This window comes from Protopterus annectens, chromosome 9.part0, assembly GCF_019279795.1.
Source record: "Protopterus annectens isolate FY-2018-M chromosome 9.part0, PAN1.0, whole genome shotgun sequence".
Lineage (NCBI taxonomy): Eukaryota > Metazoa > Chordata > Ceratodontiformes > Protopteridae > Protopterus > Protopterus annectens.
Genome location: NC_056743.1, coordinates 1,473,908,645 through 1,473,935,522, shown reverse-complemented (window position 1 = coordinate 1,473,935,522; position 26,878 = coordinate 1,473,908,645). Strand labels below are relative to the sequence as shown.

The window sequence follows — 26,878 nt, the reverse complement described above, 5'->3', positions numbered from 1 at the left end:
AATTAAAGTTTGCTTTGGAGGAGTTCACTAGTGCTCTTATTTGCTTGTTCAGGCTAAGGAGAGATTGCTTCCAATTAGGCACCTGCGCCTTCTTGGTCCTGGACATCAATTTTTTTCCTTTTATTATAGTGTTTATTTATTGCAGATGCAGATGTCCACCAGACAGGTTATCTACATTTATATATAAATGCTCATATAGTACTTTGTTGTAGATTTGGACATATGTGCCAGTTCCTATGGAGGGGGAAGGGTCTGTGAATCTGTTTATACCTTCCCTCAGGAGGTTGAAATCAGGTTTGGAGAAGTTTTTTTTGTTTGACCCTAGCTGGGGGGGGGGGGGGGGGTTGGGGGAGATGGTGACTTTGAAAGTGACCGGTTTGTGGTCAGATTTTACCAGGGTGGATGACACTGTTGGGATGCTGCAGTAGTTACTCATGTTGGTTAATACCAAGTCCAAGATATTATCACCTCTTGTGGGAGTGTCGACCAGCTGGTCCAAGGCATTTGCATTGATGAAATTGAGGAATCTCTGGGCATTTGTTTTTGGCATGAGTAGTATTCCAGTCTATGGTTGGATAGTTAAAGTCACCCAGGGTCAGGGTAAAGGGTTAAATCTTGATAGATTTGAAGAAGTCCAGATAGGTGGAGTGGGCATCTTGAGTCAAAGTTGGGGGCCTGTAGCTAGCTATGATTTGAATAGGGGTCTTGTCAGTGGTTAGCTGCAGCTGGAGTATCTCTTGTGCATCATACTGTTTGACCAGCCTGGAGGCGTGTATGTCTTTAATGTATATTGCAACTCCACCTCCATTTGATTTGCTGCCCACAGTTTGGGGTCTGAATGTAGGATGAATAACCTGATATGGTTGTGGTGCTCTCCGCATCTTTAAACCAGGTTTCTGTGACAGCACAAATGTCAGCATCTTCTAGGGTTAAGAATGCTCGCAGTGAGTGCAGTTTCATATTTAGACTCCTAGCGTTTAGCAGCATGACCTTTAATTTGCCTTTTTATTAAATTTTCATGTTGGTAGTTTTGGCCTCATGGCATTGCCAAAAAAAAAAAGCAGTCTGGGGGAGGTGAGAACCTTTGCCAGATGTTTGTATTCCAAGGGAGACAGATGCAGGCCATCTTTGGGAAAGCATAGTGGCCTGGCGATCATGTCTTCCCAGGCTGTCAGGTACTGGATGCACTTGGAATGACACCAGAAACTAAGCCAATTGTTATAGTCAGTCATTGTCTGTTTGTATTGAGGCATCATTCTGGGTGATGCTAGAATACTGCTTAAGGCTAGGAACATACCTGCCTGGGACACATGTTCAGGTGAGCTCGATCATGTCTTTCTTCATAGAGTCGAGGGAGGTATGTATCAATTCACGCCAACATGGACTATGACAGAGTCATAACATTACCCTTTGTTGAGAGACTTGAGTGGATGGGTGATGGGGCAGATTCCGGCACCTGACAAACAACTAACCATGACTTTCTTCTTATCCATCTTGGTGGGGGGGCACATCTGTGAGTCTCACAATGGAGTCTCCTATAACTAGTGTGTTCCATTTATGTTTAGGCATTGGTGACTGAGACACAGGTATGTGGACTATGTGTGGTGTGGTGGGCAGTGGAGTTCATGTGTGATTTTTGTCTCCGAGGTCTTTCTTGCTTGGGTATGTTTTTGCTGAGGACCTCTGCATATGTGGGTGTGTGTTGTGTAGGTGTGGGTGGTGGTTGAGGTGTAGTGTTTGTGTTGACAACCTTCTCAGTGCCAGATATATTGGCTTGTGAGGGAGAGATCATAAACTCGAGGTTCTTAATGTAATTGCATCTCTTACAAATTGTGTTCCTAGGTGGTAGTAGTAGAGGATTGTCCAGGTACATGAGGCAGTTGCTACACTGTCTCCGGATGCCCATATCAACTACGCTAGCAGGAGAAACCGTAGAAAACTTTCCATCCATATTTGCCAGAATCTGAGGGGAAGAGGCCAGAGAGAGCTAAATCTAAGAGAAGTACTATTAAGTGCTCACACAAGTGCTACTAAGGGAAAATTTATAGCTGGAGTACCTTGCAATGGGTTAATAACAGTGCAGCTGCTGTGTGTGACATGCAAACAAGCCCAAACGAGCTCAAACATGGGGTTTAAATACCACAGAAAATAGAAGATTCTAGTACCACAGAAATCTAGCCAATCCTGTTAGTCCCTGCTTTCTTTACCAATCAGCTTGTGCCAGACAAGGTCCAGGAAGCTTTGCTATTCTCCTTACCAGAGATGATAGGCCCCTACCAACACAAGATGGCTGCCAGAAACACAGAAGGCAAATACATGATGGCTGCCGGAAACACAGAAGGCAAAAACAAACAGCTCTGGATGCAGCAAACCTGTATCCAGACTGTGTTACTCAATTTAAGAGTTAACAACACAGTAAACTTTCAAAAAAGTACAGATTAAGTACTTACAGACAAAAACAGAACTCACAGTATGAAAAAATACAGATAAGCAGTAATGACATGCAGTAGAATACAATAAAGAACTGCAATAAGCAGCAATGAAATACAGTTAAACTGTAATGAAATGCAGTTACTCAGTAAATTGCTTTAAAACAGTGCAAATGTGATAAATTAGCTCACATTCACAACAGTAAAAAACAGCTCAAATAAAGCAGCTGTCATCAATTTAATCAGGCTACCGACGAGCAATAACACGTGGCAAACTAAATGCAGTTGAACACCTAAGCACAAGCAGCAAGATGAAGTAGGAAGAGGCACAATATTTCTTTAAGTAGAATGTGAGGAGACAGAAGATAATTCAAGGTTAAGAAGCTAAAAAGGGGTAGGCCTTCACAACTGATCTCACAGTACTCAGTAGAATGAGCTGATGCAATGGGACTGGTACCTTTATTTAAATACTTCTTCAGTGCTAGGTAAAATACAGTCCTTTTGTAAGGTTTTGTGTCCTTTTTTTTTGTGAGGAATCTCTGTATTTGCGCTTTCAATGCATAGCCATTTTAACGTTTGTGAAGGAGATTAAGTTTTTTTAATCTGGCAGCTGAGGTTTGATGCTACATTAACATCTTTCCTAAATCCATTGAGGCTGATACGAATTCAAACTGGCTTGGGATAGATTAGTGGAAAGGAGAATAGGAGTCAGGAATCCACACCACAGTACTTTAAGTGCCTTCATCTCGTAGTAGAAACTTCATCAGAATACATGATACTCAAACCCCACCTGTTATAAATCCCCACAAATGATGACATCATTTCCTTTCATTTAATATTAAAGCAGTATTCCTACAATAAAACCTTATTGATACTAATTAATATACTGCATCTTTTTGTACATGATAAAACTTCTCTTTTTGCTGAGGAACTAAAGCCTAATTTTAACATCACACATCTACATAAATACAATAATTTACTAATGTACGGTATGCAAGCGTAAAAATATAATAGTAGATTATAAAATAATGAAATTAAAATACAGATCAGGATTAAATATAGGATGTAAAATAGAGTATAAGGGTTTCAAAAAAGCAGTATTTACATAAAATATTGTGCTTTTAACCTTAAAATTGAACTAATCGAGATGGCACTGTTTAACCTAGGGGGCTCTGAAGCATTTGTTCTCAGTTGCCATCTAATTCTTTGTTCTAAAAAGTCATTAAGTGGACCCCCTCTCTCACCCACAGCAGCCTGGTCTATAACTGTAAAATAGAATTTATGTCCCTCATGTGAAGCAATATGAACAGCTAAAACATTTTTCTTGTCCTTTTTACTAAAGTCATAGTTGTGCTGATATATTTGTGTCCTTAAGGTATTGATGGTTTTCCCTATATAGAAACAGGGACATGAGGCACATAATGCTAAATATACCATAGCTTTGCTGCTGCATGTGTATTTTTTGTTCAAATAAATCTTGCCATAATGTGGTACTGTTACCTCTTTCCCAACTATAATGTCCCTACATTGTAAAAAGAATCCACATTTCACCATACCATCGCCCTTCCTATTCATGTAGGAATTCCATTCACCAACCTGGTGGAAAAGCTCTGTCAGCAGGTTAACATATGTGATAATGGAACGAACACGAGTGATATACAGAACTCAGGACCTGGAAATAGCACTTTGAACTCCTTTGGCATAACCTCAGCCCAAAGAGAATGACTGGGCAACAGGAGCCAATCAGATAGTGGAGATTTGCATATTCTAACACACAGAGTGACGCACGGTGATGTAACCCCCTACAATGGACGTAATACGCTGTCCCAGTGGCTGGAAGAAGGAAAGGAATGGCTCGTGGGCTCTTATTGTGTTCCGGAAGGCAAGGACCGCAATTTGGGAACTTTAAATGACCAATTAAAGAACTTTGAGGATTTAACGTTGAAGTACCGTAAACTACAAACTGAAAACAGCTACCTGAGGGAATGTGTGAGAAACGAGCGTATCCCAAAGGGATTAAGGTTTTGGAAATACCCTACTGGTGTGGTAAGGGATTCCCTCCTTCAAAGAACTTTTGGAACTGTACAATAAACAAAGCTGTGAACTGTTGAAATTAATAATCAAAGACAATGACAGGAAAATGGTTAAGCTAATGGAAAATATTCAAACTGTTGATAGGAATTTACATAACGATTTATTGTTTGATTCTAAGCAACATTAGTATTTTAAAATATTTACATGTATTGATGATATTGTAAATTCCCTATTCTATTCCCTCCCGCCCCCGCTGGTCCCACCTTTATTGCACTCAAACCCCTCCCATCTTCCTAATAGCCAACCACAGTACTAACCCAACACTACCTCCTCCATCTTCCCACTACTATCACACCTCCTCAACTAACATGTACAAGCATACCTTTCCTATGCTCACGGCATGCACTCTCCTTGCATATCTTACATCCTACCAAAGCTCCATCATTCCCCCACTCAACCACTACCACTGTACAACTACTCACACCACCACTCATGTCTCACCTACACTCAGCTCCCCTCCCACCAGCTCAAGAACCATCCCTTTGCACCCCCCACATATTCTACCAACAATATTACTCAAGCATAAAGCATCCCTACAACTTAACATAGTAACCCTCCCACCATACCTATTACCCACAGAGCACAATCATAAAGTTTCCCTTATAAACAAACATATTCAAAAACTGAGAAAACTAATAATCTCATGCTTATCAAAACTAGCCCTAAGTGGAGACATCCACCCCAACCCTGGCCCTACCATCTCCAACCCCAATCTTCATAATTAGACTAGAAACCACAACTTCTCCCATATTACAGCCAGTAGAAAGCCAAGTGACTTCCTTCTACTATGCCTAAATATTAGAAGTATATCCAACAAAGTCCATGAACTCCATGCCACCATAGACTTGTACTCCCCAAATATAGTCATCCTGACAGAAACCTGGCTAAAACCTCACATTACCAGTGAGCAAATACTCCCTACAGGTTACGGCATACTAAGAGTAGACCGGCTAAACAAAAAAGGAGGTGGTGTAGCTATAATATTTAAACAGCTTCTAAACATCCAGATCTTAAAATCATCAGCTCCACAAATAGGCAATGAAGAAATAATATATACCAACCTCAAAATTAACCAAAACAAAACCATCAACATAACTGGATGCTACTTCCCACCTGGCCAGAACATCCCTCCCCTAGAAAACCTCCTCAGCTGGTCTACCCACCATCTCCCCCAAGAAACTATCATCTTAGGTGATTTCAATATTGACTGGCAATCCTGTTCTGGCAACAATCCAACCCATCATGTACACCTTCATGGCTTCACTCAACTAGTCCAGTCACCAACCAGGATAAATAAAAACTCCACCAAGCACACTACCCTGGATTGGATACTAGTCAGTAAGAGCCCCCAGTCATATACAACAGGCTGCTTATCAGATAGTCTCAGTGATCACTCCCCAACATTCTTACTCAAAAAATACCTATACCAAGCTAAACCTGTCATCTACCGTCAAATACGTAAAAAACTAAACTTTAACCCACTCACATTCATCGAATCCCTCAAAGAATGTAACTGGCATCCTCTAAAGTACCTCAGTCTAGATGATGCAGTTGAATTTTTTAATACTACCTTCCTGAACATCCTTAATTACCATGCCCCCATAAGATTCTCCAGAACCAAAGCACAACCCTCCCCATGGCTACAGAAAACCACTAAGTCAGAAATGAAAAACAGGGATAAAGCCTGGGAGCACTGGTGCAAAACCAAAACCCCCTCAGCTAGACAGAAATTCCTAGAACTACGCAATAGAGTAAAAAAAGCTAATAAAGCAGGACAAATCCCAATACTACCAGTCTGCCCTAGACTCCTCACAACACAGCCCCAAACAATTCTGGTCCTCCATAAACTCCATCCTCCACCCAGGTAAAGTCAGTACCACTCCTCCTAACATCCCTCACTCCTCAGAAAATATTGCTACCTCATTCAACACGCACTTCACCCAAACCATACTATCACTAGCTAAACAACACAACCCCCCTCCACTCCAACCCACACCTTCAACTAGTAATCTCCCCACTGCCTTCTCTTTTTCTCCTGTACCTACCTCCAACATAAAAAAACTCTTAACTAAACTTAAACCCACCAAATTAGCAGCAGACAGCCTCCCAAGTGAATACCTACAAATCGCAGCTGATGCTCTGGCTTACCCAGTATCCATCTTGATTAACCGGTCTCTGTCAGAAAGTTACGTTCCCACACTGTGGAAAGTATCACATATAATTCCCCTCCACAAAGGCGGACCCTCCACAGAACTAACCAATTACCGCCCCATAGCTATTCTCTCTTCACTCTCCAAAATACTAGAGAGATGCATACACTCTCAGGTCTCAGACTACCTCCTTACTAACAACCTCCTTTCCAGTACTCAGCATGGTTTCCGACCAAACCACAGCACCACCACTGCCTTACTCTCCTTTGATAACACTATCCTTCAGCATAAAAACAATGGCTATTTCTCCTCTGCTACTTTCCTAGACATAGCTACTTTCCTAGACCTATCTAAAGCATTTGACATGGTCCCACACAAACAACTTATCTCTGTCCTCAATAACCTATCCTTCTCACAATCGGTCACCAACTGGTTTCAGAGTTACCTATCTGACCGCCAACAATCCGTTGTATGGCAGAATGACATATCTCCCCAACTACCTGTCTCCATAGGGGTTCCCCAAGGATCCATCCTTGGACCCCTACTCTTCTCTGTTTACACCAATAATCTAGCCTCTGCCACCAAACATGGCACACTCATACAATACGCAGATAACTCGACCATCATCTGCTCAGCCCAGTCCCTACCAAAACTGCTAAAAGTCACACAGGAAGCCTTTTCCTCTGTTGAAACATGGTTATCCGATGCCCGATTAATACTCAACCCAAACAAAACTAAACTACTCCTCTTCCAACCCACCAAACATACTCAAAACAACTCTCACTTTAACATCACGGCAAAAGACAACACCACTATATACCCAACTGAACACACCAAATTGCTAGGAGTGGAAATAGACAATAAACTAAAATTTGACATTCACATATCCATGACTATAAAAAAAGTCCACAAAAAACTAGGCGCGTTATACAGAAATAAGCAATTTCTCACCAAAGCAGCAAAGATTTCAATAGCAAATTTCCACCTTATCTCCACCCTACTTTATGCCTCTCCAATATATACCAACCTAAGGCCATGTGATCTAAACAAGCTAGAGACCTGCTGCAACAAAATCGCCAAATTCGCCACAGGGGCATCCTACCGTAGTCACCACTGTCTCTCACTTGCTGAACTGGGCTGGCTTGAACTCCCTCACCTCCTTCAGTGGTATCAACTCTCACTCGCCCACAACCTAGTAAACCATCCACTAAATGTCCCATCCCTCCAGAATCTACTCCAACCCTATCGCACCACCAGACTACTAAGATCCAGCAGCAAATATCACTTGCAGATCACTAAAGCCAATAACTCTGCTGGTGAAGCACTATTCTCTTGCGCCATAGCCAAATTATGGAACTCACTCCCACCCACAATTACCTCCATACCATCATGCACCCACTTCAAAACTTTACTAAAAGCACAATTAAAAACATGCTAGCTATGCCCTTGCAACTCCCACTCTAATATCATCCACCCCATCCAACCACTACCTTTCTTTCCACTCCACTAACTACCTTGATTATAGCAAGCTCAGATGCTCATAAGCCAGTACTTATTATACAGCACAAACTTCTTATTCTTGTAACATTTGTTAATGTCTGGTATGCACTTCACAGATAAAGATTCTAGTTGTCTATTGATGTACTATGTTCTTCATCTGTAAATATGTTGTAAGTAATTGCTATGTAAATTGTTGATCACTATGTAATCCAATGTAAATACTGTCTGTTTATTTTAACTGTGGAGCTTTTCTCCCCGGGCCTCCGCTGAAAATGGACCTACGTCCAGTCGGACACTCCCGGTCAACAAATTTAAATAAATAAATAAATTAAATAAATAAATAAATGAAATTCAGGATAGAAAGAACCATAAGTTAGGGATGAGGAGTATAGGGAAGGCAGGGCATTCCCCCAACCCTCCCTGGAACAGAATGGATACCTGAGGGAAGATAATCAGGATATACAAAGGGAAGTAAGTAATACCCAGGATGTTGGCAATGACAGTGAGTATAACCGTAACCCTTTAGAGTATCCTCCTCTGAGGAGGTCTGAGCGGCTGAAGAATCATAGGAAAGGAAAAGAACATGGCTATTACAACAACAATTATCACCGACCTTACAACAACAATTGGAACAGCTGGGGCAAAGGGAGGGGGAAGGGCTCATACAGGAGATTTTAATGAAAAACACGCATTCAGTTAGCATTGTTACAAATAAATTAGGGGATTTTAAAATTTATAGCTACAGCAGCCTGGATATTGATGGTAGGGTGGCAGATTTATTCGGAAAAGGCTTGTCCTTTGTGCCAAATAAAGATGCAGCGATCGATGAAGCCTTAATAGACTTAAAACTTTTTACAAGAAAAATAAATTTTGATTTTTATTTTGAGTGCACTAAGCAGGCACAAATAAATGGGAATATATGTAGGAAGCCTAGCGTACAATTATATGAAAAAAATGTGTGAGAATGATATCAGGGAGGTAATAAGGAACAAAAAGAAAATATACAGTGAAAATAATATGACCAGGGAAGAAATGGAAATTCCGAATAACATTTGTAACAACACTGAAATTAGGGTAGCTAAACCAGATAATGGTGGAGGTTTAGTGATAATGAATTGGAATACATATGTGGACAAGATGTTAAATAATATTACACGAACACATATGATGAAATCAGTATCAATGAAAAGAATATTGCATATAGAAACGTAGATGTTGCAATAGAGGAGATGGTACTAAATAAGGACATCACAGAGGAAGAATATATGTTTATGTAAATTAAGCATCCAAAGATTCCCACCATTTTTGGGGGCCCGAAGATACATAAAAATCTTCGGGACCCACCTGTGAGGCCAATAGTAGATGCAAGAGCCTCTAAGACATACCCTATAGCCCGATTCATAGATAGTCAATTGAAGAACGCACTTAAGGATTGCTCCTGGATATTAAAAGACTCCTGGAATTGCCTAAGGAAAATTACTATGGATAAATATAGTGATGATTTAATATTTGTCACAATAGATATAAAAGATTTGTTTTCAACAATTCCACATGCTATAGGTATAGAATGGTTCTATGCTTTCTTATGCCAATATACTGACCTAAGACATGAACGTATTTTAACCATAAGGGCACTCATGGAATTAGTTTTAGAAACAAACATCATCACATTTGTAGAACAATTGATGTTCATAGTGTTACACTGCTGCAGTCATTATGTTTGGGTTATTCTGCCGTCAGGCGGTTCCCCAGTCGGCCAGAGTTCCAAAGTCTTGGTCCGGCGTCAGTTGCTGTCGCCTTCTCCCTGACGTCAGTGCGACAGGGGTATATAAGATGCAGCCGACGCCATTTTCTTCAGTCTTTCTTGCCGCGCGGTGCCCGAAGCAATAGCAGTTCGCATGTGCCAGTCGGCCGATTCCTGAGATTTTCATTCCGAATCCAGAACCAAAGTCTTCTACAAAGCTAAGTACCCCGTTGGGGAAACTTTTTCTTGCCTCAGACCGATGTCAGTAAAAGTTAATAACTGTATTTCTTGTGGGAAGCAAATACCTCATAAGGATTTCCACTCCTATTGTATCCCATGCCTAGGCCCAGACCACAACGTCACTGGTTGTCGGTTTTGTGCTAGGTTTAACAAGCGCACTATTAAACGTCGGTTTGATTTTGCCCAACATTATTTTGACAGAAAATTCAATTCCACCATGCCGTCGGAACTTCCGACAACCGGAATACATAAAAAGTGTTAAGACAAGGATAGGCATCCGAGGCCCAAAACTGACAACGAGGCCTCTTCTAGGCCGGTCGCCAGTTCTCCGGTTTTCAGCGAGGCGCCTACGCAGCCCCTGACGACCGCTTCCACAGAACCACAGACCTCCTCCAGAACCACAGACCGCCTCCGACTCCCACGTGGAGCTGGCTGAGCCTTCGGACGCTCTAGGTTTTCAGCCTACCGAAACTAACCCTTCAGAGGGAACCGAAGTAGCTGAGCAATCCACAGCTTCAGAGGGTGTTTTCAGACCTACCCAGTTAACCATTAAATCCTCTGCTAAGTCTAAGCCCCCCCTTAAAAACAAAGAAACAGATACAGCATTCTCCAGGACAGGCTTCCATGCCTAAGAAACAGATGCTCAAAATGGCCGAAGACCTAATCACCCTGATCAGGGCGTCTCATCCCCCTCCTGATAAAAGGCCCAGACAGGATGCAGACTATGAATCTTCCGACCAGGTGTCCATTTCTTTAGATTCATCCTCAGACCTAGGATATTGTTTACCCCCTTATGAGGATTCTGATGCTGAGGAATCAATTCCATCAGCCTCTCCACCTGAGGACTACTCCTTTGGGGGAGACCTTACATTCCATGAGGGAGCATTTCCATTGGGAAGGCCAGGATTACTCAGAATCCAAGAAAAGGCTCAGAGACTTCCTTTTACACAGACCCGTTGCTATTCCGCCAGTGTTAGATATTGTGGATGATGTGTACACTGAATCCAGCTTAGACCCTGACTCCTTACCTCCAGCCCCAGTTAAACCTGATAGATATTACAGAGTCTCTGACTCTCACAAATTTCTGTATTAAAGCCCTGTTGCTGACCCTGAAACTATTTTTCAGGGACCCAAAGGGATTAAGGCCGCATCAGCAAAAAACCCAGTTCCCTCTGACAGAGATTCCACAGCATTAGACAGATGGGGAAAGAAAGTATATACGTCTGCAACTTTTGCAATGAGAGCCTTAAATTGCCAGTTTCACATGCTAAAATATCAGCAATTTTTGATGTCTAAGTTGAAACAAAAGATGCTTCCAGATTCAGATCCTCCTAATTTTAAAGAAATGCAGGATTTATTGCATGCAGCTGAACAAGTGGGAAAACATGCTTTGCAATGTGGGTTTGATTCCTTAGAGGCCTCCTGTAGAGAAGCAGTTACAGGCTCTGTCATTAGAAGACATGCTTGGTTAAAAGAACATACGTTACCAGATCATGTTAAGGCAAAATTATTGGATGCACCTTTGCAGCGGGATGTGTTGTTTGGAGTTAAGGCAGAGGAGGTATTAAAGAAGATGGAGGATAAGGCAAAATCTATGCAAACGGTGAAGGATTTCTTACAGGTTCAGCCTCGTTTTAGCAGAAATTGGCCAACAAAGAATTGGTCCTTTCCAGTCACAGACAGACCTCAAAGGGGCAGATACAGATGTCCAAGAGGTAGAGGTCAAGCACAAGGTCCTTACAGGCCTCGGCAATGGGGTACACCAGGCTAGAAAGAAGGGGAAGACAGGCCCCAACCATATAAAAGCAGCTTCAATGACTTCCCACTACAGCTGCCAAACAGCTGTCTCTTGGCAGCCCCCTTAGGAGGAAAACTGGCACTTTTCTATCACAATTGGCATTGCATCACCAAAGACAAATGGGTTCTCAACATTGTATCTCAAGGTTACAGGTTCCACTTTCACACTCTTCCAAGGTTAAAAGGAATGCCAAATCTGCCACCAAATCAATGGGCAGAGGCTCAAAAACAAATTACAGCACTCCTGAACATGAGAGCTATTCAAAAGGTACCACCACAGGAGCAAGGACAAGGATTTTACTCAAGACTCTTTCTGGTTCCCAGAAAGGACAAAGCCTGGAGACCCATTCTGGATCTTTCTTCTCTAAACACTTACCTGGATGTTCCAAAATTCAAAATGTTGACACTACAGCAGCTTCTTCCCATGCTGGGCAAGAAAGCTTGGCTCGTGTCTTGACAAAACTGCAGAAGATACCTCAGATTCATAGCTGGTTCAATGCACTATCAATTCTCTGCACTGCCCTTTGGCTTATCTACTGCGCCCAGGGTCTTCACAAAGTGCCTAGCACCAGTCATTGCATTTTGCAGACAAAAAGGAGTTCAAATTTATCCGTACCTGGACGACTGCCTGATTCAAGCAGAGAGCAAGGACATTCTTCTAAAGCATCTGGCATTCGTAAAAAAGTTATTAAGTTGCCTGGGGGACACAGTAAACAGAAAGAAATCAAAACTAGTGCCTTCACAAGAGATAATATTCCTGGGTGCCAGCTTGAACACAATGGCCCAGATGGCTTATCTCACGTCAGACAAGCAAGGCCAACTGACTCAATACTTTCAGTTGATGGCAACAAAGACCTAACTCCCTGCAAGAAAAATTCTGCAGGCCTTGGGCTACATGGCATCTTGCATACTACTAATTCCATATGCCAGACTGCATATGAGGAAACTACAATGGTATCTAAAGAGTGTATGGTCTCAACACTGTCAAAGTTTGGAAACAAGTTATGCCACTGATTCCTTGCCTTCAGCGGGAGTTTCGATGGTGGGCTCAAGCTTGTCACCTCAACAAGGGACAGCCTTTTACTCAACCCACAGCCAGGCAAACACTGACAACAGATGCATCAGATTACGCCTGGGGAGCACACATGGCAGGAAAATGTATTCAGGGCGAGTGGGACGCAGAGCAAAGGCATCTTCACATTAATCAAAAAGAGATGCTAGCTGTACAAAATGCACTTAAAGCTTTCATGGACCTGCTGCATCCAGGACAACTGCTACTAAAGACAGACAACACCACAGTTATGTGGTACATAAACAAGCAAGGGGGCACACACTCCTACCCCCTCTGCAGATAAACCATGACCTTGTGGAATACAGCTCTAGACTTCCAAGTTCATCTGCAATCACAATTCCTGCCAGGAGAGAAAAACACACTGGCAGACGACCTAAGCAGAAAAATCATGGATCCCCACGAATGGGAATTGAATCCACAAATATTCAGAATGATAACACAAAAATGGTGGAGCCCGGACATAGATCTGTTTGCATCCTCAATGAACTTCCAGCTACAGAAATTCTGCACAAGGAGTTACCATCCACAAGCATGGAAAGTGGATGCCCTCTCATTCAGCTGGAAAAACCTGCAAGTATACGCTTTCCCACCTTTACCTCTCCTTCCAAAGGTACTCATAAAAGCCAGGCAAGAAGAGTCAAAGATGATCCTGATTGCACCAGACTGGCCATGTGAGCACTGGTACCCAATCTTAAAGAACTTAGCACAAGAACCACCCTGGATCTTGCCTCCAATCCCACATTTGCTGACACAGCACAACAATGAGATACTTCACAGCCAGCTAAAGACCTTAAACCTAGCTGCATGGAAAATTCCTCGGTCAAGCAAGCAATGCCTCTCTCCAAAGCTGTTATGGATGTCATTCTGGAGGCAAGAAGGCCTAGCACCAGGAAAGCCTACTCGGATAAATGGAAGAGATTCTGTGCCTGGAACCAGGCGCACAGCCTTGACCCTCTTGTCCCAAACATTCCTCAGATACTTCAATATTTAACTGAGATGCTGGACAAGGGCCTCTCCTTCTCATCCATCATGATCCACGCCTCTGCCATTTCTGCTCATTACAACACGAATCCACCAATATTCTCTAATTCTTTGCTCAAACAGTACCTCAGAGGGGCTAAAAACATAAGGCCTCCCCGTAGAGCACCTACTCCAACTTGGGACCTCAACTTTGTTTTGGAAAAATTAACTTTACCTCCTTTTGAGCTAGCTAACACAGCAGAATTAAAATATATCTCTTGGAAAATTGCTCTGCTACTGGCAATAACATCAGCACGAAGAGTTCCAGAATTACAGGCACTAATGGCAGTGGAACCTTTCCTCATTTTCCACCAGGACAGGGTGTCTTTAAGAACTAACCCTACGTTTATGCCAAAGGTGGTATCAAGTGTGGCTCTAAACCAAACTATTCACTTGCCAACTTTTTATCCAAAACCACAGAACAAAGGGGAGAGACTACTACATTCTTTGGACATTCACAGACAGTTACGCTTCTACTTGGACAAAACCAAAGCTTTCAGAAAATTTGAGCAATTATTGGTAGCATATGCTGCAGGAGCACAGGGAAAAGCCATTTCAAAACAGACTATTTCAAAATGGATAGGACATTGTATACGTTTCTGTTATACACACCATGGGAAACCTGTACCTAGCAGCATTAGATCTCATTCAACCAGGGCAACAGCCACTTCAACTGCCTACCTCAGAGGAGTACCTACCAAGGATATTTTGGAAGCAGCAACATGGAGTTCTGTGCATACCTTCACCAAGCATTACCATTTGCCTTTATACTCCAAATCCAGAGCTGGCTTTGCCACTGCTGTGGTGCAGGGCCTTGTAGCCACCCCTAATGCCTTATAGAACCAGCCACCCTACCTCAGCTTTGGGATTCCACCCAAGTGTAATGACTGCAGCAGTGTAACACGATGAACATAGTACAGATGTTCTTCATCTCACATTGCTGCAGTCCTAACACTTGGGTAGTCCGCTGTCCCTCGGTCGGCCCGAATATCAGAGTATAAGGCTGACGTCGGTCAAGGCGCATTTGACTGACATCAGAACGTCAGGGTACAAATGCGCATGACCGACTTCATATCCTCAGTCTTTTTTGCCGCATGGTCCGATGCAGAAGCAGTGTTGCAAGTGCCGTTGGCGTTCTGAAATTTTCAATTCGGAGTTTCAGACCGAAGTCAGAGTTGGTTAAGTACCCGTTAGAATATTTTGTTTTCTTGCCTCAGTGGTTTACGGATGTCAGAAAAAGTGAATAACTGTATTTCTTGTGGGAAACAGATTCCGCATAGGGACTACCATAATTTGTGTATACCTTGTTTGGGACCTGAGCACGACATTGTTGGGTGTCGCTTTTGTGCTAGGTTTAATAAACGCACTATAAAGCGAAGGTTGGATTGTGCCAGGTTGGTCTTTGGGAAGCGGTGCAATTACAATATGCCGTCGGATGCTCCGGCGCCGGCTTCCTCTAAGAAGCGCAAGGACAAGGCAGTTAAAACTAGGTTAGAGGAGTCGTCCGAACCGGACGCCGGTTCTTTAGAGGCTTCAGGGGAACCGGTGGTTCCGACGGAGGCCTCTCTGGAGTCCCAGGGAGAAACTTTGATTTTACAGGATGTGGCCTCCCAGGAGGCAGGTCAGGCTACAGGGGCTTCTCAGATTACTTTACTCCCCTCCCTTCCTAAGGTGTCTAGGCCCTCTCTTTCTGCTTCCAAGGCTTCTCCTAGAGGCAGGTCTAGTTTAGCTGCTGTGGGCGTCACTCCTAGTTCTTCAGGTTCTGTGCCCAAAAAGCACATGCTTAAAATGGCAGAAGATTTAATTACTTTAATTAGAGGCTCTATGCCCCTCCTGATAAGAGGCCTAGGATGGAGCCAGTGTTGGGGATTATGAGCAGGCTTCGGTTGTGTCTGAGTCTTCGGCTGAAGACTTGCAGGAGTATTCTCATTATTCTGATTCTGATGTTGATGATTCTACTCCTTCTGCTTCTCCTCCTGAGGATTTTTCTTTTCAGAGACCCTTCACTCCATGAGAGAGCACTTTAAATGGGAAGGTCAGGACTTCTCTGACTCCAGGAAAAGGCTTAGGGAATTTTGTTTTTACCCCAGCATAGGCCTTTGGCTATACCTCCTGTTTTGACTGTGGTGGAAGATGTGTTTGCAGAGGCTTCTCTTAATCCTGATTCTTTGCCTCCTGCTCCTGTTAAACCAGATAGGTATTACAGGGTGCCTGAAGCTCATAAGTATCTTTTGAAGAGTTCTAGGGCAGACCCAGAAACTGTTAGCCAGGGGCCTAAGGGTGTTAAGGCTTCTGTTGTCAAGAATCCGGTTCCTGCAGATAAAGAGGCCAGGGCCTTGGATAGATGGGGAAAGAAAGTTTATACTTCTTCCACCCTAGCCATGAGAGCTTTGAATTGCCAGTTTCACATGTTAAAATATCAAAATTATCTGCTTTCACAGTTGAAATCTAAGGTTGATGCTCTGGCGGAAGGTATTGATTGTAAAGAGTTACAAGATTTAGTGCATGTTTCTGAACAGGTGGGTAAGCATTCTTTGCAATGTGGTTTTGATGCTGTACAGGCCTCCTCTAGGGTGGCTGCCACTGGGTCAGTTCTTCGCAGGCATGCCTGGCTGAGGGATCAAAATTTATCTGACCATGTTAAAACTAGGATTTTGGATGCCCCTTTGCAATCTGATGTCTTGTTTGGTTCTCCTGTTGAGGCAGTTTTAAAGAAAATGGAAGACAAGGCTAAGTCTATGCAGACTGTTAAAGATTTTTTGCAGGTTCAGCCTCCAAAGTTTAGTAGAAATTGGCCTACTAAGGGGTGGACGTATCCTTCTTATGATTCCCAGTCTAGGGGTAGATCTAGACGTGGCAGGGGCAGAGGTCAAGGCTCTTTCAGGCCTAGAACTGGGGGTTCTCCTGCACAGTCTTCGGGTGAGGGCAGGGGTCAGTCCTTTCGTAGACAGACCCAATGACCTACCTTTTCAGCTGCCAGCACCTTCTCGCCTGGCAGCACCTTTGGGAGGAAGGTTGGCACTTTTCAAAGAAAATTGGAGTTTGATTACCCAAGACAGATGGGTGTTGGATATCATACATCACGGGTACAGGTTTTATTTCCATACCTTGCCTCCTTTCAAAGGCATGCCAGACATTCCTCCTCAACAAAGAATAGAGGCTCACAAGCAAATTTCTCTGTTACTCCAAATAGGGGCCATACAGCCGGTTCCTGTGCCAGAAAGGGGCCTAGGATTTTATTCTCGCCTGTTCCTTGTACCAAAAAGGGAACACGTGGAGACCAATTTTGGATTTATCTATCCTCAACACTTATCTGGACATTCCCAAGTTCAAAATGTTGACGTTACAACAGCTTTTACCTCTGCTGGGCAAGGATCACTGGATGGTAACTTTGGATCTCAAGGAGGCTTACCTTCATGTTCCTATCAGGCTAAGTTGCAGGAAATATCTGCGTTTTCGGACTGGGACTTCTCACTTTCAGTTCTCTGCATTGCCCTTCGGCTTATCTACTGCCCAGAGTATTTACGAAAGTTCTGGCTCCAGTGATAGCTTTCTTCAGGCTAAAAGGAATACAAATCTATCCTTATTTGGACGATTGCCTGATTCTGGCTCAAGGAAAGGACGAGCTTCTTCGTCATTTGGAATATGTGATAGCAGTGCTAAGATGCCTGGGGTATTCTGTGAACGAAATAAAGTCCAGTCTAGTACCCTCTCAAGACATGTGCTTTCTGGGTGTAAGACTGAATACAGCATCCCAGATGGCCTTTCTAACCCCGGACAAACAAAAGAATCTTTCCCTTTACTTCCATCATCTTTCTCTTCAGTCCGGGCTGACTGCAAGGACAGTCCTTCAAGCCTTAGGGTTCATGGCATCTTGTATTCTGGTGCTTCCCAATGCCAAACTGCATATGAGGAAGTTGCAATGGTATCTCAAAAATTTATGGACTCAGCACTGCCAGGATCTGGACACTGTCATTCAAATAATACCTTGCATTCAAAAGGAATTTTTGTGGTGGGCTCAGGAATGTCACCTAAACAAGGGACTCTCTGTGACCCGGCCAGAGGCGAGTCAGATTCTAACAACAGATGCCTCAGACAAAGCTTTTGGGGAGCTCATCTAAACGGAAAGTGGATACAAGACAAGTGGCCTGTCAGACTACTGCATCTACATATCAATTTGAAGGAGATGTTAGCAGTCCAGTTTGCATTAATAGCTTTCAAGGATTTACTTCTTCCAGGGCAGGTGTTGATTCTAACAGACAACACACCTGTCATGTGGTACATCAACAAGCAAGGGGAACACATTCTTATCCTCTATGCAGGCAAGCAATGATTTTGTGGGAGACTGCTCTCAGTTTACAACTAAGTCTTCAGGCAAGGTTTCTGCCGAGCACAGAACTCCTTAGCAGATGTGTTAAGCAGACAAATCATGGATCCCCACGAGTGGAAACTGGATCTTCATGTATTTCAGAAATTGACAGTGTCCTGGGGAACTCCAGACATAGATCTGTTCGCTTCTCCACTAAACCACCAGCTGCCAAAGTTTTGCACGAAGAGGTTTCATCCCACAGCTTGGAAAGTGGATGCTCTTTCTTTCAGTTGGACAAATCTTCATGTGTATGCCTTTCCACCTCTGCCTCTCCTCCCAAAGGTACTTCTGAAGGTCAGACAGGACAAGCCAAGGATGATTTTGATAGCTCCAGATTGGCCTCGACAGCACTGGTACCCATTACTGAGAAGTCTAGTACGGAAGCCTCCATGGCCTTTGCCTTTGATTCCACATCTGTTGTCCCAGGAGGACAGCCATCTACTCAATGTCAAGCTTCACTCTCTTCACCTAACAGCCTGGCATATTCTGTTTTAAACCATAGAGGGTCTCAACTTCCACAACAAGTTTTGAATGTGATTTTGGAAGCTAGAAGGCCTAGTACAAGGAAAGTGTACACAGATAAATGGAAGATATTTTTGTTTTGGAGTGCAGCTAAGGATTTGGATGTTTCTGAGCCTGATTTAAGTGTGGCTCTTCAATATCTTACTGAGTTATTGGACAAAGGTTTGTCCTTCTCTTCTATTAAGATTCATGCTGCAGCAATTTCAGCTCACTATGACTGTTACCCACCATTGTTTTCTCATCCTTTGTTCAAGCAATTTCTTAGAGGGGCAAAGAATATAAGACCCCCACGAAGAGCTCCTACTCCTGCTTGGGATCTCAATTTTGTGTTGGAGAAACTCACTCTACAACCTTTTGAGCCTGCAGCGACTGCTGAGTTGAAATATTTGTCATGGAAGACTGCTTTTTTGTTGGCCATTACCTCTGCAAGAAGGGTTTCTGAATTGCAGGCCCTTATGGCAGTTGAGCCTTTCTTAATTTTTCATAAGGACAGGGTATCTTTACGTACTAATCCTTCCTTTATGCCTAAAGTGGTTTCTAGTGTGGCTTTAAATCAAACTATTCATTTGCCTACTTTTTATGCGAATCCCCAAAATAAAGGGGAAAAGATTTTGCACACTTTAGATGTACACAGGCAGTTGCGATATTATTTGGACAGAACTAAAGGGTTCAGACAATCTCAGCAGTTATTAGTTTCTTTTGCTTTGTGCTCTCAGGGCAAGCCCGTGTCAAAACAAACTATTTCTAAGTGGATTGGATTTTGCATTGCTTTCTGTTATTCCCATCATGGCAAAGAGGTTCCAGCTGGGATTAGGCCTCATTCCACTAGGGCTACTGCCACTTCAACAGCTTTTTTGAGGTGGGTGGCAACTAAGGATATTTTGGAGGCAGCTACTTGGAGTTCAGTGCATACCTTTTCTAGGCATTACCACCTTCCACTGTACTCTAAATCCAGGACTGGTTTTGCCACTGCTGTGTTGCAGGGCATTTTGGCAGCTCCTGCTTCTATATGATTTGGCCATCCTCCCTTACCTCTGCTTTGGGATTCTACCCAAGTGTTAGGACTGCAGCAATGTGAGATGAAGAACATAGTACAGTTTTGTACCTACCATAAATGTAGATGTTCAAGATCCACATTGCTGCAGTCTAATTTACCCTCCCTCCTTCCCTCTGTAGTGTGAGGTGGTTGTGTGGGTTGAGTTATCCATCTGAGGTATATTGTGCATATTGTATATATGTTGTATATATTGTACATATTTTTGGTATTAGGCTGGTTGGTTGTTTAGTTGTTGTCTTTGGGTTTGGACCTTTCTTTTTAGGGTCTTCTGACATCTGGGGCAAGAAAAGACTGAGGATATGACGTCGGTCATGCGCATTTGTACCCTGACGTTCTGATGTCAGTCAAATGCGCCTTGACCGACGTCAGCCTTATACTCTGATATTCGGGCCGACCGAGGGACAGCGGACTACCCAAGTGTTAGGACTGCAGCAATGTGGATCTTCGAACATCTACATTTATGGTAGGTACAAAACTGTACTTTTTGTACCTACCATAAATGTAGATGTTCGAGTGTAAACACTGCTGCAGTCCAGGTTACTCTCCCTCCATCCCCTCTTACTTTCTGGTAAGTACCTAGGTCTTCTACCCTTTACTACCTATGGGGAGGATTTGCTGGTAACTGAAAATTGCACCTGACATCTGGGGCAAAAAAAACTGAAGAAAATGGCGTCGGCTGCATCTTGTATACCCCTGTCGCACTGACGTCAGGGAGGAGGCGACGGCAACCGACGCCGGACCAAGACTTTGGAACTCAGGCCGACTGGGGAACCGCCTCATGCCAGGATAAGTGTAATGACTGCAGCAGTGTTTACACTCAAACATCTACATTTATGGTAGGTACAAAACTGTACTTTTAGGCAAACCAAAGGAGTGGCTATGGGGGCAGCATTTGCCCCCATTTTTGCAAACGTAGTGTTGGGTTTCTGGGAAAAAGAAATGGTGTTTAAAAGCTCATTCACTGATGGCTGGACATTCTGTGGCCGCTTTTTAGATGATATTATTGTTTTTTGGAAAAAAGATGAACAAGAATTATTAGAATTCTTAGAGTTCATAAATACAAGTACTAACTTTCTTGAATTCACTAGCAGTATAACTAAGGAAGGTGTCAATTACCTAGATATCAGCATAGAAAAACATAAGAATAAAAGGGAATTTATGTCTACTATCTATAGGAAGCCAACATACGCCAATACCCTCCTGCATTTTAAAAGCTGCCACCTCACCCATCAGAAAAATCTTTGTTGAAGGGACAGGGGGTGCTCATAGCAAGGATGGTATCGGAAGAAGTGGAATTTATGCAGCAGTTAGAAGTTTTAAAAAACATGTTGGTCAAAGAGACTATCCATTGTGGTTCATAGAATATATATTTATGGAAGTTATTAGGAAAAGGGAACAAGGTTTGTTTTTCCCTTTATTAGGAAAAACACAGGTGACGGAGGCAAGCAGTAGACAATAGGAGAGTTATAACATTGAGAAATTTGCCATCCTTAAATTTAATAATCACTATTTTGATATAAAAAGGATTTTAACCCATAATTGGAGTATCTTCAGGGTCAATAGCGAATAACTAGAATTATTGGGTCCAGCGCCTAGAATAATTTATAAGAGAGAACAGAGCCTGAAGAACATCCTTGAAAGGAATAGAAATATGAATAGGAATGATGATGGTATGGTGAAATGTGGATTCTGTTTACATTCTAGGGACATTAAAGTTGGGAAAGAGGTAACAGTACCACATTATGGTAAGATTTATTTGAATAAAAAATACACATGCAGCAGCAAAGCTGTGGTATATTTAGCATTATGTGCCTCATGTCTCTGTTTCTATATATGGAAAACCATCAGTACCTTAAGCACACGAATATATCAGCACAACTATGACATTAGTCACAAGAAAAATGTTTTAGCCTTCCATATTGCTTCACATGAGGGACATAAATTAAATTTTACAATTATAGAACAGGCTGCTGTGGATGAGAGGGGGCCCACTTAATGATTTTTTAGAACAAAAAGAATTGAGATGGCAACTGAGAACAAAGGCTTCGGAGCCCCCCAGGTTAAATAGTGCCATCTCGATTAGTTCTATTTTAAGGTTAAAAGGACAATATTTTATGTAAATACTGCTTTTTTGAAACCCTTATACTCTATTTTATATCCTTTATTTAATCCTTATCTGTATTTTAATTTCATTATTTTATAATGTACTGTTATATTTGTATTCTTGCATACTGTACATTAGTAAATTACTGTATTTATGTAGATGTGTGATGTTAAAAATTAGGCTTTGGTTCCTGAGCAAAAAGAGAAGTTTTATCATGTACAAAAAGATCAACATATACAGCATATTGATTAGTAGGAATAAGGTTTTAATGCAGGAATACTGCTTTAATATTAAATGAAAGGAAATTATGTCATCATTTATGGGGATTTATAACAGGTGGGGTTTGAGTATCATGTATTCTAATGAAGTTTCTACTACGAGACGAAAGCGCTTAAAGTACTGTGGTGTGGATTCTTGACTCCTATTCTTCATTTGTACTTGGTTTTGTGGACTGTGATTGGTATTAGTGGAAGGGAGGAAAGTCACTTTAACTGTGAGTCTAAGCTTATACAAACCTTGGGCATTATACCATGTTTTTTTGCTTCAAGTCAGTTCCTCTTAAAATAACATTGAGTTTGTGTATGTATATGTTTTGAGGGGAATTAGTTGTCTAAAACATTTTAATTAGTTTTTAATATGATGCAAACCATACTTCTCAACCTCTTAGATCAAGAAATCTGGACAAAGCCATATATAAAAGTGGGACAAAGGCCCAAAAATAGGGGCAATTTTTAAATATTACTTTCACAAACTTAGAAAGTTGATAGAATAACAGGTTTTACATTAGCATGAATTTTCTGAAGGGTATGAAGCCTGAAACTCAAATGTCTGCAATTATTTTCTAACCTCAATCTTTAATGATTTGCCACTAATTTGCCAGAAAACCGCAATTTTATGAAAAACAGACCAAAAATATAAGACAAAAATCTGGACATTCTGCGAAAATTCTGTACAGTTGAGAGGTATAGGTTCATAGGTAGGTACTTGGCTATAAGCCCAAGGGCCTAAGTAAGCCTAGCCAACAAGGTTCCCTGGCTTACACCACCCAAGAAGGTTAATTTCCTGTGCCCCTGTTGAGCAGAGCCACAGAAGTGATTCCTGGGGTGTATTTCCTATTTCCCTTCCACTCATCAAGATTTTTTCTTGAAGAGTACTAATGAGGAACTTTGCTTGACATAGATGGGTAGCTTGTTCCAGAGTATAGGATGATGCAAACGTGATCACTAACAGTATAGCACAGCATTTAAATAGCTGTTTTGTGTGTTTATTTCTATGATAACATGAAAATTACCCTTACCTCAAGTTCTGTGTGAATGCAAGCACCCCACTAATGTGTTCAGTGTAGAATAAAAATCAGAAGGCTGTAGTTGTTAAGTATTACAATCCTCTTGATATCCACATTGCTGTAGCTTTCTGAAAGCTGCCACATTTTGTATTTTTCATATTTGTTTATTTAGTCCTTTGCATGGTTTTAGAACTGAATAAAAAACGTATTTTGCTGGTGGTTATATCTGTGTAAAGCCATAGTCTGCTAGAGATGTGGTTCTGTAAATGACTGTATTTTCACTGCTATTTCTGTCTTTGTTCAGATCGCACTGTTTTTCATCTGCGTAATACTTGCAGCAGTCAATGCACAGTGGTTCTCCCAGACCACCACTGAGACCATGTTTAAGATGCAACAAATTGAGAAGGAACATAACCTAGGTCAGGAGGTGGGAGTCCACAGCAAGCGAGATACCTACAATCAGCTGAAGGAAAAGGACCCCAAGTACAAGAAGCTGCGCCAGCGGTTTATGCGCTACCATGGCCTGTCTTCTCTCCTTAATTTAATCTGTGTTGGCTGCAATGGAGTAAACCTTTACTTCACAGCAGTTAGTCTAAGCACTTTGTAGCAGAGCTGACAAGACAAGCCTTGATTTAAATAGCCATTGTTTGTGTTCTTTTTTCATTCCAGGAGTGACATCAGTTAAAAAAAAAGAAGATTGTGATCGCAGAGGTGGGCAAATTAACCTGACTTCAGAAACCAAGACCACCTGTGTTTGCAACTTCATAAATGGTGTCTGTTTACTGAGTGACCTTTGACAAGTGTTAACCTTTTAGCCTTCTTGCATTTTCCTGAACAGACTTTGTTAAATAGTCAAGTAATGTCAGACGTCTCTGAACAGAACTCATGTGCAGAATGAGAAGATGGGTAAAATATAAAATTATATTGTGAGGGTTAACTGACTATGTACATTGTCTTAAAGAGTTTAGGTTTGACTGTGAAATTGATTCCTAAATGTCTACTTTTAATTTAGACAAAATTCCTGTATGATTTGTCTTGAGGGTAAACTGTATTTATATTTTTTATGTCTTCTACAGTACTATTTTCCTTTTGCAAACAATGGAACATTTTGACCTTCCATCCTCCCCCCTGCATGATATTATGAGGTCATGCATCCCCACTATAGTTCTGTAGTCATTGTGTTGGTGTATGGATTCAGTGATCATTCACCATACCTCTCAGCTGTCCAAATTTTCACAGAATATTCAGATTTTTGCCTTGTATTTTGGCCCAGTCCTCATTAACATTTGTGGTTTCCTGGCAAATCACTGAGGACTGAAGTCACTAAATGACATACTTTTGAGTTTTAGGCTTCAGAAAATGCATGCTAACAAAAAATACCATTATTCATGCAACTTTCTAAGAGCAGTATTTAAAATCTCTCCCTATTTTGGGGCCTTTGTCCCTCCATTATTTGAGCCTTTGTCCTGATTTCTTGTGCTAACAGGTTGAGATATATGTATTCACTCAGGACAGTTTCTGTCTAGCTTCCCCTCTCTTCCCCCTTCGTGGAGATGCCCATCTTTAGGGAAACCAGCTCAGTAATAATGAGGACAATATAGCAGGTGACACCGTACCGTAATTTTCTTGTACTGTGTATGGGGGGTCCATTATAAAGCTAGATACCAGCTATCAAGACTGTGCCTTTCCCGCTCTATTTGTTTCTTCACTGTCTTGTCCTCCCATCATGGATACCTAATGTGAAGCAATATTTTTGTTCTAAAACCTGCAGCATCTTAGCACGATGACTCTGCCTTGTTCCATCAGGCAGAGTTATTCTTTCTATCTTGTTTTTGCAAAACTAGAGGTCTCCTTTTCAGATCTAGGTAAACTCAGAACTTATTTAGTTGGGGTTTAATGGTATGCCACCTTGTAAAAAAAAAATGCTTAGCTGTGAAAAAAAAATTTTTTTGAGCTGAAAAGATTTGCATCTCCTTTTGTTATCAAAGAAGGTCCGGAAGCAATAGCTGTTCTCTTTGGGTACATACCATATGGTTTGAGACGTGTCAAGGTTCATAATTCATCATTAGGAAGGTTTTTCAGGTGGGGGAGTGTTATACTGATTTCAGAAAAAATAAAACATGATGATGAGTTCTCTGTACTCATATTAAATCACCCCACCCCGATGGCTGCAAGAATTGTTTAGTATGTAGGAATTCTTAAAGATGTTGCCCCATGTGACTCACTTTCTGCTGGGGATGGTTTTCCCATGGACTGGTCAGGCACTTACAAATAGAATTCCTTAGGAATGCTTTGCTTAAACATTTAATTATATTTTGTAGTGTTTTTTATGTATCACTCAAGATTAATCCTTCAGTATTTTATATTTTAACAGAAATGTTACAATTTATTTGAGTTGTACAAACTGCTTGTAGTATATGGTGCACATGCAGCTCTGGATATTTTACTGGTCAATCAGCATTCCACAAATATGACCATCTGCAGCATATTAATGGCATATGTCAATCTTTTGTGCACATTTTTTGCTTGCTGACCATCAGTTCATTGCTGCTTTCTGTTTCATACACTCATTTCCCTTTATGGGGGTGTGACTGTGTCTTGACTGTCAGGCAGCCATGACGGGTTTCTCTTCTGTACCCTGTCATCCCCTGCACATGCCCACAAGAGCCCATTGGTTGGGTTTATGCTGGGGCAGTGTGAGGGCTTATACCCTGCTTGTTTGAGTGATGCTACCCCATAGCCACACCCCTTGAAGGCAAGTGTCCCTGTCCTTTTGTGGTATCAATCAGAGTTTAATTTCAGAATACATGTTCCAGAGCACAACCCCCAAATATCTGTCTGGGAGATGTGAGCAGACTCTACCTTATCATTCTTCTCCCACTCCAGCATCTAGGTATCTGGGTCAAAGTCAGGGCTTTATCACTATGGACCAAGTTCAAGTGTGTCATATTTTTAACATGTTAGTGTCCATTTTCCCTGAGCAGGAGGGAGAGAAATAGAACGAAAGGAAAACTGTGCATGTCTTAATTGAAGTTTTTTGCAGAATGAGTAAGTATAGAATTTCCACTATGTCTGTGCATCAGTGTTAGTAAATGTTGCTGTGCACACTGCTCTTTTCTGACGACTTCCCCAGTAGTCTGTATTGGCTACGTTTATTTTTACCATTTAGAACATTTTGCTTTAAGAAAATGTCTCCTTCACTGATGGGCTTAAGCTGTACTGGGCATTATAACCAGAAAATGTCACATTATACAGAAAAGTTACTGATCTTGATTTACAGACTCCATGCTTTATATTTCAGCGAACATACTCAACACTGAATGTTAAGATTTTAAAACATTGCTCTGTAAAGGAATACTTTGGAAAATGCATTTTTTCATCAACAGCTGCACTCTGTAAACAACAGAGCACACAGTTAAACAGTTTTTCTGAACTTCTTTAACAGCATTAAGTTGGCTAAATTTAGCCTATTGTTTTGATAATGCAGTGGTCCAT

General features: G+C 41.8%; 1 protein-coding gene across 1 annotated transcript in view; it reads left to right on the top strand.

Annotated features, from left to right (window-relative positions):
• Positions 1–26,656, top strand: part of TMEM205 (transmembrane protein 205) — a 395,701-nt gene extending 369,045 nt beyond the window's left edge. The window contains exon 4 of the mRNA XM_044084414.1: positions 23,688–26,656. Within this exon, the coding sequence (XP_043940349.1) occupies positions 23,688–23,990 (303 nt within the window). The 3' untranslated portion in view covers positions 23,991–26,656. The remainder of the gene's footprint in view (positions 1–23,687) is intronic.
• Positions 26,657–26,878: the final 222 nt, after the last annotated feature.